The sequence below is a fragment of the Taudactylus pleione genome, unplaced genomic scaffold, assembly GCF_031769625.1.
Source record: "Taudactylus pleione unplaced genomic scaffold, aTauple2 ptg000019l, whole genome shotgun sequence".
Lineage (NCBI taxonomy): Eukaryota > Metazoa > Chordata > Amphibia > Anura > Myobatrachidae > Taudactylus > Taudactylus pleione.
The window spans coordinates 18,187,557-18,202,714 of NW_028284421.1; the positions used below are offsets into that span (position 1 = coordinate 18,187,557).

Sequence of the window (15,158 nt, forward strand, 5' to 3'; positions counted from 1 at the left end):
CCCCCCCTGGAGGGTTAGGGTAGGGGAGGTTAGGATTAGGCACCACTAGGGGGGGTTAGGGTCAGGCACCCCCCCGGGAGGGTTAGGTTTAGGGACCAATGGGGGGGACAGAGTTAGGCACCCCCTGGGAAGGTTAAGGTAGGGAAAGGGGATGTTATGGTTAGGCACCACTAGGGTGGGGTTAGGGTTAGGCTCCCCCGGGAGGGTTAGGTTTAGGGACCCCTGGGGGGACTTAGAGTTAGGCACCCCCCCCTGGAAGGGTTAGGGTAGCGGAAGGGGATGTTAGGCACCACTAGGGGGGGTTAGGGTTAGGCACCCCCCCATGGAGGGTTAGGTTCAGGGTGCGGGAGGGGGGGTTAGGTTTAGGCACTAACGGGGGGAGGTTAGGCACTAGGGGGGGAGGTTAGGTTTAGGCACCACTGAGGGAGGGTTAGGGTAGGGAGAGGAGAGGGTTAGGGTACTTACCTGCTGCAGTCGGGATTTCGATCCGTCTGGCTGCCGCTGTCGGTATTTGATCCGGCATTACATACTGATTCCGCTAAATACATATATAGTTGTGATGCACCATAAGAATGGCGATTGAGTAGGGAATCACTAACTCTGGAATGCAGATCCCAAATTGGTCTAATACTACGAATGTTAGCATGATTCACAGTACCTAGGGCTCTCATATGTCCTTAATTCCAAACCTTTAAATAACAAGGCATATTTTTCCATCATTTAACAATCTGACAAGAAGTTGGAATATGTTCCTACAACTCCTTTAAATTACATAGGAACATTGAGCCCAAGTCATTTAGGAGTAATTTGTTATATTCTTTACAATATGTTTGATTTTCCAACATACAATAATATACCGCGAAGTCAAAACTAATTAAATCATTTCTATATGTTGCTTTAGAGATGCTATGTTTCATATATGATTTCTTTACTTTTTAATGTATGTTTCTCTTAGCCTCTGAATGGTGTGGAGGTGACGAGCCATTCCAACCCATTTTTATTCAGTTTCATCAAAACCAAATCATTAAAGTTGTAGATAGTAAAAAAACTAAGACTAGGACAATAAACTTTAATAGTCTGGAAAATGTGGAGGTCACCCTTTCCAACAGTGACGGGGATAGAGCTGCCCGTATCAAGATCCCAAAAGAGTATGACTTGGTAAGAATATTTACTTATCATCATAAATGGTGTCAATTTGTTGAACTGTATTCTGTATTGACATGACATACATTTGCACCAATAGTATCAGTATTACTAATATTTTTTGACTGCATTGACCTAAGACATTGTAAAGAAGATGCAAGTTTTATTAGCAAGATATAAATAATATAATAATAATATTGAGGTAGTCAAAACTTTTTTCTTCATTCTACTGTAGGTGCTCTTTTTTAACAACAACGAAGATCGAGTTGCCTTCCTCCAAAAGTTTACAGAATTTTTAGGTGAAGGTGAAGTCTCCTCTTCTATCAAGTATCTGAGGGAACTGGACCTATTAAAAGAATCAATTTCTAAGATCCAGAGACAAGAGAAGTTGGAGACATTTTTCAGACACTCACTTTCTCATGTAAGACTGTGATAAGAATTTGGATCATTATTATTTGTAGCAAACCATGGGTTATATTTACTAAAGTGCAGGTTTTTAAAAGTGGAGTTGTTGTCCATAGCAACCAATGAAATTGATCTCCTCCTTCCTGACTTATTCTCACTGACTTTCAGCCAGGGAAAGTTTGAAAGTAAACAGTAGGCACTAGGTTGTTGTCAAAGGAGCTGGTTGAGTAATAAAAACGGATTGTTCATTTGCTAATTTTGCAATGGCCCTTTGGAATCTATGAAGTTACTGATATCATTGGCACTGTGCTTGCTCAATTGGGCCTCAGGAATACCTACAGTATCTATACATTATTCAGAAATATTGCTGATTTTGAGGCTAAAGTAATGACATCTAGTAGCTGGTCAGGACAGAGACACATGCCGAAGCTAACCTCTATAATACTTTAAAAATTGAGTATTGATAGGTGCATTTTGAGATGAATAAAACATGCCTGATTTTTTATAAATTTCAAAATATACAGTATATTCATTAAAATGTAATGTAATCATGTAGGTCCTAAACATAAAGAAGTCAGATGCAGGAGCCATAGACAGGCAGAAGATCACTGAGGCACTAAAGTGCGAGCTGTCACGGGAAGAGTTTGCAGAATTACTTGGACTCAATCCAAATGCCCATTTTGTGGAGTCTATGTTTTCTGTGGCTGACAAAGATGGCAATGGATATCTGTCATTTAAGGAATTTTGCTACATATTGGTTATATTATTAAAAGGTAAGACTGGTTTTGAATAGTTCTCTACTACATAATTCAGCCTATCCTATAAAGCTTTCCTAGAATGCTATTAAAATGTTTACTGTTTAAATAAAAAGTCAGTTAAAGTCAGTAATTAATAATGTAACGTCAGAAACATTATGAGCCTCATTTAGGGTTAAGAGTAAATCAAGCTAAAACTTTGGAAACAAATTAGTGGATTGCAAGGGGTAAGGGGTGGGGCAGAGGTTGAGTGGGAGAGGCACATTTAAACTGTGTATTTTTCCAAAATACAAAACAATATTTCATTTGCATCCCTTACAATCAAACATGGTTTGTGCAGAGCACAAATCTGTACCCTTTAGCTGGAATTGCTCATCTATACATTGGAATTTAAAGTATATTAAAATTAATGAGTGGCAGCTAGAGGTTTGAGGCTAGAAGGAATTTTTGGATGCGCAAATATATGTATAATTCCCACTTAGGAATCAAGGCAAGGCTGGAGAAAATAAATCACAAGGTCACAGGCTGTTATGTGAAAATATGACTTTATTTGTAGATGCTTCATTCAGGTTGTCTAATGTTTCTGAACTCATAGGTATAAGTTTGCAACCTAATTATAAAATTTGTTAGTGGCCAACATACCTATTTCTCTGATGATCCCATATATGTATTGGATCTTTTATTTTTAATCACATTATGCTTGTTAACTAATAATACCATAAGTATAGGCGGGAAACAGTCGGGAAGCCGGCAGACGCAATGCCGACCGCTGGCTTCCCGACTGCTAAATCCCGGCAAGGGTTAAATGACAGGCGTTGAAATCTCAATGCCTGTCATTTTACCTACGTCGGGAGACAGGCGCCCGGCATCCCGATCAAAGGGATGCTGGACGCCGGGTGCAGACAGCCGTGGGGGGGGAGGGTTAGTTTTAGGTCTCCCGGGGGGGACTTAGAGTTAGGCACTCCCCGGGAGGTTAGGGTCAGGCTAGGGGAAGGGGGGGTTAGGGTTAGGAACCCCCGGGGGGAGGTTAGGGTTAGGCACCCCCCAGGGGGACTTAGGTTTAGGTGGCGGGGGAAGGGGAGGTTAGGTTTAGGCACTTAGAGGGGGGATTAGGGTTAGGCACTTAGGGGGGAGGTTAGGGAAAGGCACCCCTAAGGAAGGGTTAGGGGGTAGAATAGGTTAGTTTATACTTACCTTCTGACGTGTTGGGCCGCCGCTGCCGGGGTTTGAACTGCCGGCCATGCGGTCCGGCGGTACATCATACCGAATCCATTACCAAGTACCTCATCATATAGGAAATACATCTTTGTCTGGAATACTCTAAATCCCAGGCATTTCATATAATAGATCCAATACCTGTCTTTATTTGATTCAAATTGTTTAATTGTGAATCAAATAAAACAAAGGGCAAAATACACTGTTAGGGGTAAATTTACTAAGATACGAGATGGTCCCAATTTTCAAAGTGATTTATCTCGCTGGACCTCGCCAAAATTCGGGTGATTTAATCCCTTTTCTTTTACCAAATTTACCAACAGGTGATTTGAGGCTAAACGAGTTTGCCAATGGTGAAGCAGAACGAGATATCTCTCCCGAGTAACTCGTTTTGCAGGAGATTACTCACCTGAGATTGCAGTGTTTTCTCTCTGCAAATCTCTCCCGAGCTAGCAGCCAGTACATATCAGTTTTTTACTGGTGCTTGGGCATCATCCTATACTTTCAGTGGTCTGTCTTATTACCAACCAGAAGCAAGTAGTGTGGGTATAAAAATGTATATATCCACAAACACATAATAGACAGTTATCATGCACTCTTGGGATTCATTTAAAAGATTCAATTATAAACCTTGTGCTAAAGTGGTACTACGACTGTAAAGTGATGTTATTCATTTCCAGGCGAACTCTAAATCCTACTGGGCACAGATTTTAGGGGAACAACTTTAAAAACAGTACCTGAACCTGCATCTATGGCAGAGCAGATAAATAAGTAGGTGCATGTTTTAAATATACAAATTACTGCAGGGTGCATTTATGTACAGTACATTCATAATTACTCTCTTTAACTTATATGTAAAAGCTACTGTAGCTTTTTACACCCTCTGGAAATTGTATTCAGCTTTTAAGGCTCATTGGCCTGGGGGTAACTACCACCACTATAGTAAGCCAAAGTTAAGGGTGGGTACACACCAGAACGACCGGCAATCATGCCGATGTTCAAGGCGATTTGCCTTCACCCTGGACATCACATGATTGTCGGTACACACTACACAATTTAATGAATGACGGAACAATTACTTGTTCCAGCTTTCATTAATATGTATGGTTCCGCATGCGATCGTGTGATTGGCCGTGCAGGAGCACGCATGGGAGCACGCAGATTTGGCCAAATCAGGCCGATATCGTGCAAGTGTGTAGCCGGCTTAAGTCACAGTCAGTTTTCCATTATTGAAGTATTTATACTGTATCTATAAATTAATATCAGCCTGTGTGCTGAAATGGTCAATTCTGCATATATTTATCCTTTGTCATTTCTCTCTCACTCTTGCTTTAGATTCTGTGGAAGACAAATTGAGATTTATCTTTTCAATGCATGATATTAATGGAAATGGGCTTCTTCCAAAGGACGAGTTCTGTGAGTTGCTTAGGTATGTATTTACATTTAGTGGGTCTAAGTTGCTTCCATAGAAAGATGTAACTGCTGATATAGGGCCTGATGCAGAATTGAACACAAGTTGGCCTTAACTGTGATAATATGTTTTTGGATTAGTATTTAATATTTATTATGGTTTGCAAATTTAGGATTTATTTTGTTCATATATTTATATTTGTGTCATATAATTTATGATTATGTTATTATATTTGTTTGTTATTTAATAGTTTGAGATTTGATATAAATATATCAGAATAGTAATTATTTTTTATTATTTATTGATAAAGTATTGGTTTAGGTTAGGGGTTTATGATGGATGGGTGACTGAATTATTCATCGACACTAATATGATAAATGATAATATATTATATGTGTAATTAAGACCACTGTATTCTCTAGGTTCAAGTGAATACAATATCATCTCATTCGTACCTATATGAATTTAGAAGATTAAATGTGACCAATATATACTTTACATGAATTAGTTTAGTACACTTTTAGGCACTATGTTTTATTTGTTCACTATTTTCCAATTTGGTTTTTCATCACTTTCACTTTCACTAGGATCACATTTGTATCACTCAATTCAATATTTTTGTACTTGTATATCAACATTCACTTTTAATTACCTTTTTTTACTACTTACATACATCTATTTTTCTCACTATTATGCACATTAATTTCAATATTAGCACAACTAGTAATTACATAGGAATTCATGCATTAGGTATATTCTATTTATCTATGCATATTCATTTTTTTTATAATTTTTTTACATATATTTTATTTATTAGAGTTAATGTTTACAATATATATATTCAATAATTTATCGGGAGAAAGCAATTTATTAATGTCAATATTACACATAATATATTTATTTTTAAGTATGATAATCCATTGGGGAATAACAGTCCCTATGTGCTACACGGATTACATCTATTTGTTGTGACTGACTGAATTTGGATTGGTAGAATAGGCCAGCTAACTATTTAAATAAATGCCGGGAGACATATAAACAGCTCTGGTAATGAATTTACCCTCTAAATCCATGATCCATAGGGGATGACATGATAGGTGGAGGAATGGAATAAAGAGGCACAGATTAAGGCAATCGGTTTAGCCTTGAAAAAGCATTAACCCAGCAAAACGTGCGTCGGCGTTCTCCTCGCTGTGGTTTCTCTCCCCCATGTGTTACTTAACATAATATGTGTTTATTTGTTTGTGTGTCATGTTTGTACTGGTGCACATATAGCAATAGCTGGATACACCCGTAAGCTATATACTCTATAATGTTCATAGCTACCAAAGCTGGTGACGGACCCGGCATCATTACCAGCCGGGAGGTATCACCATATATATCTTGGAGGGTACCAACTAATGTGTACTGTAATGTAATAATATTGACGGCATACATAGTATGCACTGGTATGCCAGGCGGCAATAACGGGACACACCCGCAAGCCGCACATTGTACCCTGCTTATGATTACCAGAAGCCGGTGACGGACCCAGCATAACAAACAGCCGGGCATCGTCAACGCATATATTCTGGAGGGGATCAATTGATGTGCACTAGAGAACTATATTAGCGTTATACACCCGCGCCCCACAATAACACTATACTTACCATTGTTATATTATATTATGTTTAGACTGGATGAAATTAATTATTATTATTCATAAACCAGCCAGTGCCAATACCAGTATGTCATATTGAAATTTGACATACCAATAACAGTAACATACTGCAAGTATTTTGTTACAAATTAATGTGAGATATTAGGAACATAGTATCAAAATTCCTAGACTACATTCGTAGGTGGTTACAATACAAGATAGAATAAGATACTATTTATGCAGGTTGATAACAAGGGCATGTCATATTTGTACTCTCTAATGCGGTATAATGGTGTTATTATGATGTAAGGATAACGCAGATATTATACTTACATGACCACATAATCAGCAGTTAAACATACACGTCTCAGCCAGTAGAGGTAAACAATACTTGATTTGTGTATGCGAGTTCCCAATCCACCACAGGGCTTCCAATAATTGACGCAACTTTTCTATGGTGTCACTTTAATGAACCTTTGTTACCAGGAATGTATAGGAATATAAGGGAATATAACTGCTGTATAAATTACAATTTACATTGAACCACTGGAATAGGGGAAAGAAACACAGAATGAGATTCTTTGTTTTAATCACACTTAGTTTAATAATATTGTCTTCACAATTTATGTTCATATATATATGAGGTTTTTAAATATTTTGCTGCTTCAATTTTATTTGCAATTAAATAAGTTATGTTTTAATATTTATGCATGAATTTATTGTGCGCCCCAAACAAGACAACTCCTTTCTTCTCTTCTACCTGTTGAATATCGTTACCAGTTGTCAGAGTGCTGCATCCCCACAGTATAATACAGGTTGAGTCTCCCATATCCAAAATGCTTGGGACCAGGGGTATTTTGGATATTGGAATATTCCGTAGTTTGGAATATTTGCATACTATAATTAATGAAATATATTGGGAATGGGACCCAAATCTAAACACATAATACATTTATGTTTTATATACACCTTATACACACAGCCTGCAGGTCATTTTATACAATATTTTTTATAATTTTGTGCATCAAAAAAAGTTTGTGTACATACATGAAATTCATTTATGTTTCATATACACCTTATACACACAGCCTGAAGGTAATTTTATTATGTATTTTAATAATTTTGTGCTTTAAACAAAGTTTGTGTACATTGAACCATTAGAAAGCAAAGGTGTCACTATCTCAGTCATGCTAAAAATATTCCGTATTTCGGAATATTCCGTATTTTGGAATATTTGGATATGGGAGACTCAACCTGTACTTATGCATGATATGCAATATATATATATGTCTGATTAGGGTTTTTTTCTGGTTCTATACCGGAGTGAAAAATAATACAAGTACTGGTGCAGCGGTTATTTTGGTTTTGTAAATCTACACTTATACAATGTGACCTGGCCAATGGACATAATTATACAGTACAGTTAATTTCAAAATTCTACAAATAGAAAGATAAAAAGAGGTGAATTTCATTGTGTGGTGTGTGTCAACAGTGCTATAAAATTAGGTCCTATACAAACATAAGACACTAGAAATATCTATTATGAGCTGACCTGATCACAGGATATTCTCTTATACTCTATACAGGAACATGTGTGTGATGATTGTCCATACACTGCTGCTGAACAATTATTGATGAAGCAGAAGTCATAAGCATACTTTAAATATGCAATATGCTCTTTATTTTATTCTTTCTTAATCCAGGTTTTCGATGACGTAACACACATATCTTAGGTTTTTATGCAACCTATAAATAAATGTAACTACGTTGCATAATTTCTTTGTCTTTCAGGTCTTTCAGACAAGTTTCCGACTTTCTTTCAAGAGACCAAATAGAACAAGTAATTAATAGCATGTTCAATGAGGCTGGACTTCCATCCAAACAAGAGATCACATTTGAGGAATTTTATTCTATGTTTAAGCAATACTCCAATGTCTTAAACTCATTAACACTCCAAACACAAGGTAAGGATCTGTAAGATCATTTACAAAGTGACAGTTTATCAGTCACACACCAGGACGTGGGACCCCGTTACCAAGTCTGGCTACCTCTCACGTCCCCAAGAACTTACCTGTATGTTTGGCATCCTCTTTGGAGGTTCCCAATGTTTCGTCCCACATATGCCGCCATGTTGGGATGACATCAGATTCCTGACCAACTACTGTAGCTTCAGGCAGATCCCAGTCACATGGACAGACCCTCCAATCATCTGAACAGGCATCCTAATATAAACTGGCTAGTGCTGGCAGTCATTGCCAGTACAATTTCTTTCCCTTGTGGATGAACTACTTGGCTCAAGTCTGCTGTTGTGACTTCCTTCAGTCCCAGCCTGCTTTTAACTTATTGTAAGTTCTAGCCTTCTGATTATCTCCTGCAATTCCAATCTGCTTATTAACTCCCGCAATCCCAGTCTGCTGATTACTTTCTGGAAGTTCAAGCCTGCTAATTAACTCCTACAGTTCCAGTCTACTATTTACTCCTGCAAGTTCCAATCTGATTACTTTGCAAGTTCCAGTATGCTATTTACTCCTGCAAGTTCCAATCTGTTTACTTCTGCAGGTTCCAGTCTCCTAAATTACTCCTGCAGTTTCCTACTGCTCAATAATGCTTATCAACTAGAACATTCCAGCCCTACTGCAGACTACATCCATATCAGTATTCTTCCCCTGTACCACTTACACCAATTCTCCAGATCCGCATGAAGAGCAATTAAATCACTTATTGTCAGGAGAGAGCTATCAAAGAGGAAGGGGTCAATTACTCCCTGGGCCAATGTGGCTTTTACAGATAAAAGCCATTGTAGAGATGAGGGCCTTAAGTGCTACAAGTTCTAAACTCTGGACTGTGCAGTCAGGATATTGTCATAGCTATGATTAACTTGCATTATCACTGGCTACCACTAAATTCATTGCTGTCATAGTCTATCAATGTCAGCAATGAATACTTATCACTTACCAAGTACTTACACTTTCACCCCCATCTGACCAACCATTGCCAGCAGTTTACTGCTTGTAAACTATCTTTTAATTGAAAAAAAAAAAACTGAATACCGGTAACTATTTTGATTCTATATATACAGTACTCTAGATATCTATATATTTACCTAGCTTTGTCATCAATTTCTATTGCTTACTTGGTTACCCAGTACAAAGACAAATAGCAGGGTAAGTTTAGTTATTTTAGGTATTAATGTCTATGGTATATATTATAAAATATACATTTTACTAGATGCTTTTGCTCGAATTACCTGCATTAAGTGATAGTGCAAGAAAGAGGAATTGGTGATAAGTAAAAATATTATATACTATATATTGAGGAGAAATAATGTAATCATTGTTAAATAATGATGGGAGGGAAACTAGGGAAGTGGCAGTGTTGAATTTACCCAAAAAATTTCCAGCTTGCTGTCACATGTCAAACAACTGGGGTGTACGTAGGTGACCATGCAAGTGACCTCTGTTGCACCAGGATTGCAAAAATTAGTCTGCAAGAAGTGATTGCTGACCTCTATAAGCCTATCATACAGTATGTAATAATAGACACTCTATCTAAGGCTAGTGCAGCCAAGTTCGCAAGGTACAGCTAGACTTGACCAGCCGCTAATGGCCCATAAGTATAGTACAGCTATACAGCCAGATCAGGTTACCAGGGCATCAGCCAATCTGCAATATACCAGAGGACCAGATCATTCCTGGCTGTAATGCACTCGTACAGGAAACATTGCTTTCTATTAGAGCTATTACCTGAGTTTTCAAATTACTGTTTAAGGAAAATGCTACAAGGTACTAATTTTTGGACCAAAAGAGTTGCCCATGAATATAAATTACATCCAATTATTTCAGGCATGGATCAACTAGTGTATGACAGAGGGAAATTGAGCCTATTTTATATTTTCTATAGGAGAATTATGAGGAAAGTGTTTAGTACATCAAGTTTGTTTTTGTTTTCTTTTTGATATTAAGATAAAATTTTATTCTACGATGTGTTTTTCCATATAAATACTTAAACCACTAGGTGTATGCATTTTATATGCAGTCCATTGCAAAATGCCTTATGTTATTTTTCCGTTTTTTTACTTGCTTTATATTTTTCTCCCATTTGACAATTTCACAGGGTTTACTACAATTTGGCATGGTTCCGTGACAAATAACTGCATTTATATTAGAAATAATTTGTGTCTTCAGATGGGGATATAACAATGAGTTTGGAAATGATGGGACTGCTTTTAGTCTTATTGCCAGAATAAGTGTAATGTAAATAAGGAGGCTAAGATGATTTATTAGGTGGATATTCAGTCTCTTCTTAGTTTAGAAGATGTTTTCTATGCACTATTTATGTTTTGTTGTTTTTCACCATTTTTAATTTCATTGCAATGTGTAGTTTTTATATTACAATAGGTATTGTTTTTGATTTAAAGGATCAGCAGCTCCTGTTAACAAGAACATTAAATTCTCAATTATAAGAAGGAAAGATGAAGAACACGCCAATAGGTAACACAGCATATTTTATTACATGCATGGTCATGGGGTATCATTTACCATTTTTAAATGTATGTAATCCAAGAAGCAATATTTCTAAGTATGTTACTTTATGAATAAAACACTTTTGTATTTGTAGCACTGTAGCATACGTGGCAGGCAAATCTAAAAACACATTCATTTACATACCCCTGGAGGTATCATGAATCAGATGCAAAGCCGATGTTCGCTATTTTTTTGCCCTGGCGCATGCATCTAAATCCTTAAATAATCGCAGGGTGCATGCGTTCCATAATGTCTATGCACAGCACAGAGTTGTAGGATCGGTTGAGACGCACTGACTCTGGAATGTATTGGGCATTCCTGGGTGGTGGCTATGCAGACACCTAACGATATTCCGTCTTATGGGCGTGTTATGGGAGTGTCATGAGTGGAGAGTGGTATTGGTCTCAGGCATTTAATCGCTCACATTGGACGCCATACTGTGACGGAGGTTCTGCACCTAGCATGGAGCTGGTACAAGTCCTGATGGTGCTTCTGATGGTTGCAACTGCAACCTCTCAAGTGGGCGTCCCAGCCCATCTGCATTCAGACACAAGGCTGTATCCGAGAAGAAGGGCTGATACTAGCATTAGCATAAAGTCCTCCTTGTAACTGCAATCCTTTCTCAAAGTCTGATGCGGAGGTGAACGCAAGTCAGCTATAATTACTCGGACATTACCGACACAGAACTAAATGTGTATATTCTCCCATATACAGAGTTGTAGTCATATTTGTGGTGAACCACTCCCCTATCCATATGCTATCCGTACATCACCATTAGGGTGCATTCAGACCAGGCTATACTTGGTGTAAATGATATGCCTGGAAACAGCTGTATCTATGCCTCTGTCCAACTCTCCATAGCCTGCATTTCTTTCGATAAGCCCTCAGTGTACATTGCCTATGTGAGAATCACCCATGACAGCACAGTTATTCCCCTTCAGTCACAAGAGGAAATGTGACTGAAATGCGTACAACTCTGGCCCATACACATGGTCCCGGAGAATACACAGTGTGAAAACACACTAGATACTCTGCAAACGTGTATATACATCTCTGCATCTGGTTTACAGGAATCTATGACAGTTGGTAAAAAATATCAACTGAGAGTTTTTTGTAACATTACTCAAATTTGAAACGCTGAACCGAGACCAATGCAATCCGCCTGACACTTTTGTTCTGTGCAGAGCCGTCACTAGGCCTATTGGTGCCCTGTGCCAGAGAGGGCATTGGCGCCCCTCCCCCATTTTATAAATAGGTACATAGTGCACCTGTAAAAGGGACATGGCTTCATGGAAAGGGCCAGGGAAGAGATAGGGGTACTCCTGGGGCAGCCAGGATAAGCTGGGGATAAAAGAAGAGGAAGCTACAAGTGAGAATGATAATAAACAGGGAAATTGACAGGCCTGAACATGCCTCCTGCCTTGCGGTCCCCTGTGCCATGGCAAAGGTCGCACTACCCTAGTTACGACCCCGGTTCTGTCTAACTGGCATAGGATACAGATGTGTCCTCATACACTACTGCCGCAGTCACGCCATCACTTTTCTTGGCGTGCCAGGTCTTGCTTGACTTGCGCCAAGTATCTTTTTTGCTCAAATATGTGTCTTCTTTGCAACACGATGTGAGAAAGTGGCTTCACAAGACTGCACAGATTAATCTGGTATGTGACACTTTTGTATCTCTGTGCGACTGTATACGAAGTGCTACACTGCAGCAGCCGCTGCTTTTTATTGTCATGTTCCGTTGTACAGATTTAGGGGTATATTTACTAAAGTGAGAGTTGTTAGAAGTGGAGATGTTGCCCATAGCAACCAATCAGATTCTACTTAACATTAAACTAGCACCTTCACCTTAACAATAGACTAGCAGTGGTTGCTATGGGCAACATCTCCACTTCTAAAACTCTCACTTTAGTAAATTTACCCCTTAGACTCAGTTGCACATAGATGAACTGTACAAGTGTCGCATATTAAACTAATCAATGCAGTCTTGTGAAGCGGTATTGTCACATCGCGTTGAGACTATTTAGTGAAAATGACATGAAAAAGACGCTTGCACCAAGTGTCTCTCGCTGTATGGCGTATTGGGGACTAGGTGTATGAGGACACATTTGTAGTTGCTGACTGACATGGGTTTAGGGTACATTTGTACACATTTAGTAAATAACCCTCACTGATAAAGACGACATTGTAATGATGTTTGTCTTGTGTTATAGCACTGCTGAAAACCATACTGATGGACACGAACTTCGGCAAAGACATGGTAAAAGGTACTGTATGTATATATGACACACTGTATTTTTCTTTTTTTTTAATATTTTTAACTATCTCACTCACTAAATCATGTGTTTTATCATTTTCAATTAGGAATAACTATAGGATAGATCAGCCAAATATATACACCACAGCAAGAAGAGAAAAATACGAGTCCAGCAAAATCCACCAAAAAATACAGCAGTTTAAACGATTAATTGAAAACTACCGGCGCCATATTGTGTGCATAGTAATATTCTGTGGAATCTGTGCTGGTTTGTTTGCTGAAAGAGCTTATTGTGAGTATAACACCGTGCCATGCGTCCATAATATCTTATATTTGGTTGGTCAAGTTATATTCTGGGATTATTCATGTCATGTTCAGTAGTCAAGATTTCATTACAATGTCACACGATGCTACTTAAGAGGCACATTACATGCTATATATTCTGGTCACATAGCCATTTATGGAAAGCACGTCAGGCTGTTCTTTGGAGCTTTTTATATAGTGCAAAAAGAAAAGCATGTTTTTATGTTGTTTCCCCTTCTGATCCCCTTATGTTAAAATCTTATACCCCATTCCTATCCCATTTACCCGTTTTCTACCAAAGGTTCTTTCCTGCAGAGTCCCTTGTTTGGCTACTGACTTCTCAGGACTTTGAAAATATTTAATGAGTAGAATCATTATATTATGAACATGTGCCGTGTTTGTATGACATGTTTGTGGGATACTGAGCCATGTGTACAGTGTGTGATGCACATAAAAGGAATACATGCATCCAACTAACTGCAACATTTTCCTGGACCTATTTTAAGGCTGATGCAAGGTGGGAAGTTTGAAAAGGGCAGTATACCCCTTAGTACTGTATATGCAGGTATACTAAGACGAGCTCAGGGAGAACAGAAACCTCAGTTAGCATATTACTGAAACGAAACAGACTCCTGAAATACCATGCCTTTCAAAAGCATTTACTATATTTTTTTTTAAACTTTATTTCTAATTTTCCATGTAGAGACAAAAACACACCCTGTGCAATATACTGTACAACATAATACAGGGAGCAAGGCAAAACAATAAATGCTACCTAATACATAGTAAAGCTAGCACTCAAACTGGCAAAACACAGAAACTGCCCAATAAAAAAATGAAAAGAAAGAACAGAGAATAAAGAAAGAAGGAATAGAGAAGGGGCAAGGACAAGAAGGAGAGTAAGTGGTACAGATGGAAACCTGGTTGTCCAGAGCAATGTCCATACACCTGAATGCAGGTGCAACAGCAGTCTTTGAAGAAACACCAATAGCCACGAGCTTAACATTCCAAATGGGAAGTATATGAGGGAGACTTTTTAAATTCCAACCAAGGAATACATGTAGTGGAAAACTCAGAAAATCTGTCTGCTGTTGACATGTTCACATCATCCTGACATAGAAAAAATGAATAAGTAATTATTCAGGTTGTTATGCAGTGACTTCCTAAGTAGAAATTGGAATATTAGAGTAAGAGAATAGCCAAAAACTATGGTCAGTGGTGTAAGCATCCCTTCAATTTATTTCAATGAAGATATCACTGTGGCCTAAAAGGAAGACAGTTTTGTGCATTACCACCACCAGATATGAATGATAGTGCCCGGGTCCACTTTATACATGCATTATTCATGCATCATCTATGCATTATACAGGCGTTATTAATTTTATTATCCACAACGCACTTTGGACCTTTTAAAGGCTCCATTCGGACCATACATTATAAATATATTGAATTTCCATAGAAAAAACTGCATATAAATGTATATATGAAGAATCTCATGGTGTCATGC

At 38.2% G+C, this 15,158-nt stretch overlaps 1 protein-coding gene across 1 annotated transcript in view; it reads left to right on the plus strand.

The window, feature by feature from the left end:
- The window catches only part of LOC148540359 (dual oxidase 1-like), an 86,694-nt gene that overhangs the window by 54,601 nt on the left and 16,935 nt on the right, over positions 1 to 15,158 (plus strand). Inside the window, exons 17-24 of the mRNA XM_088445741.1 lie at positions 956 to 1,158; positions 1,379 to 1,564; positions 2,105 to 2,321; positions 4,854 to 4,947; positions 8,360 to 8,532; positions 10,986 to 11,058; positions 13,305 to 13,358; positions 13,456 to 13,640. Coding sequence (XP_088301867.1) covers positions 956 to 1,158; positions 1,379 to 1,564; positions 2,105 to 2,321; positions 4,854 to 4,947; positions 8,360 to 8,532; positions 10,986 to 11,058; positions 13,305 to 13,358; positions 13,456 to 13,640 — 1,185 coding nt within the window. The remainder of the gene's footprint in view (positions 1 to 955; positions 1,159 to 1,378; positions 1,565 to 2,104; positions 2,322 to 4,853; positions 4,948 to 8,359; positions 8,533 to 10,985; positions 11,059 to 13,304; positions 13,359 to 13,455; positions 13,641 to 15,158) is intronic.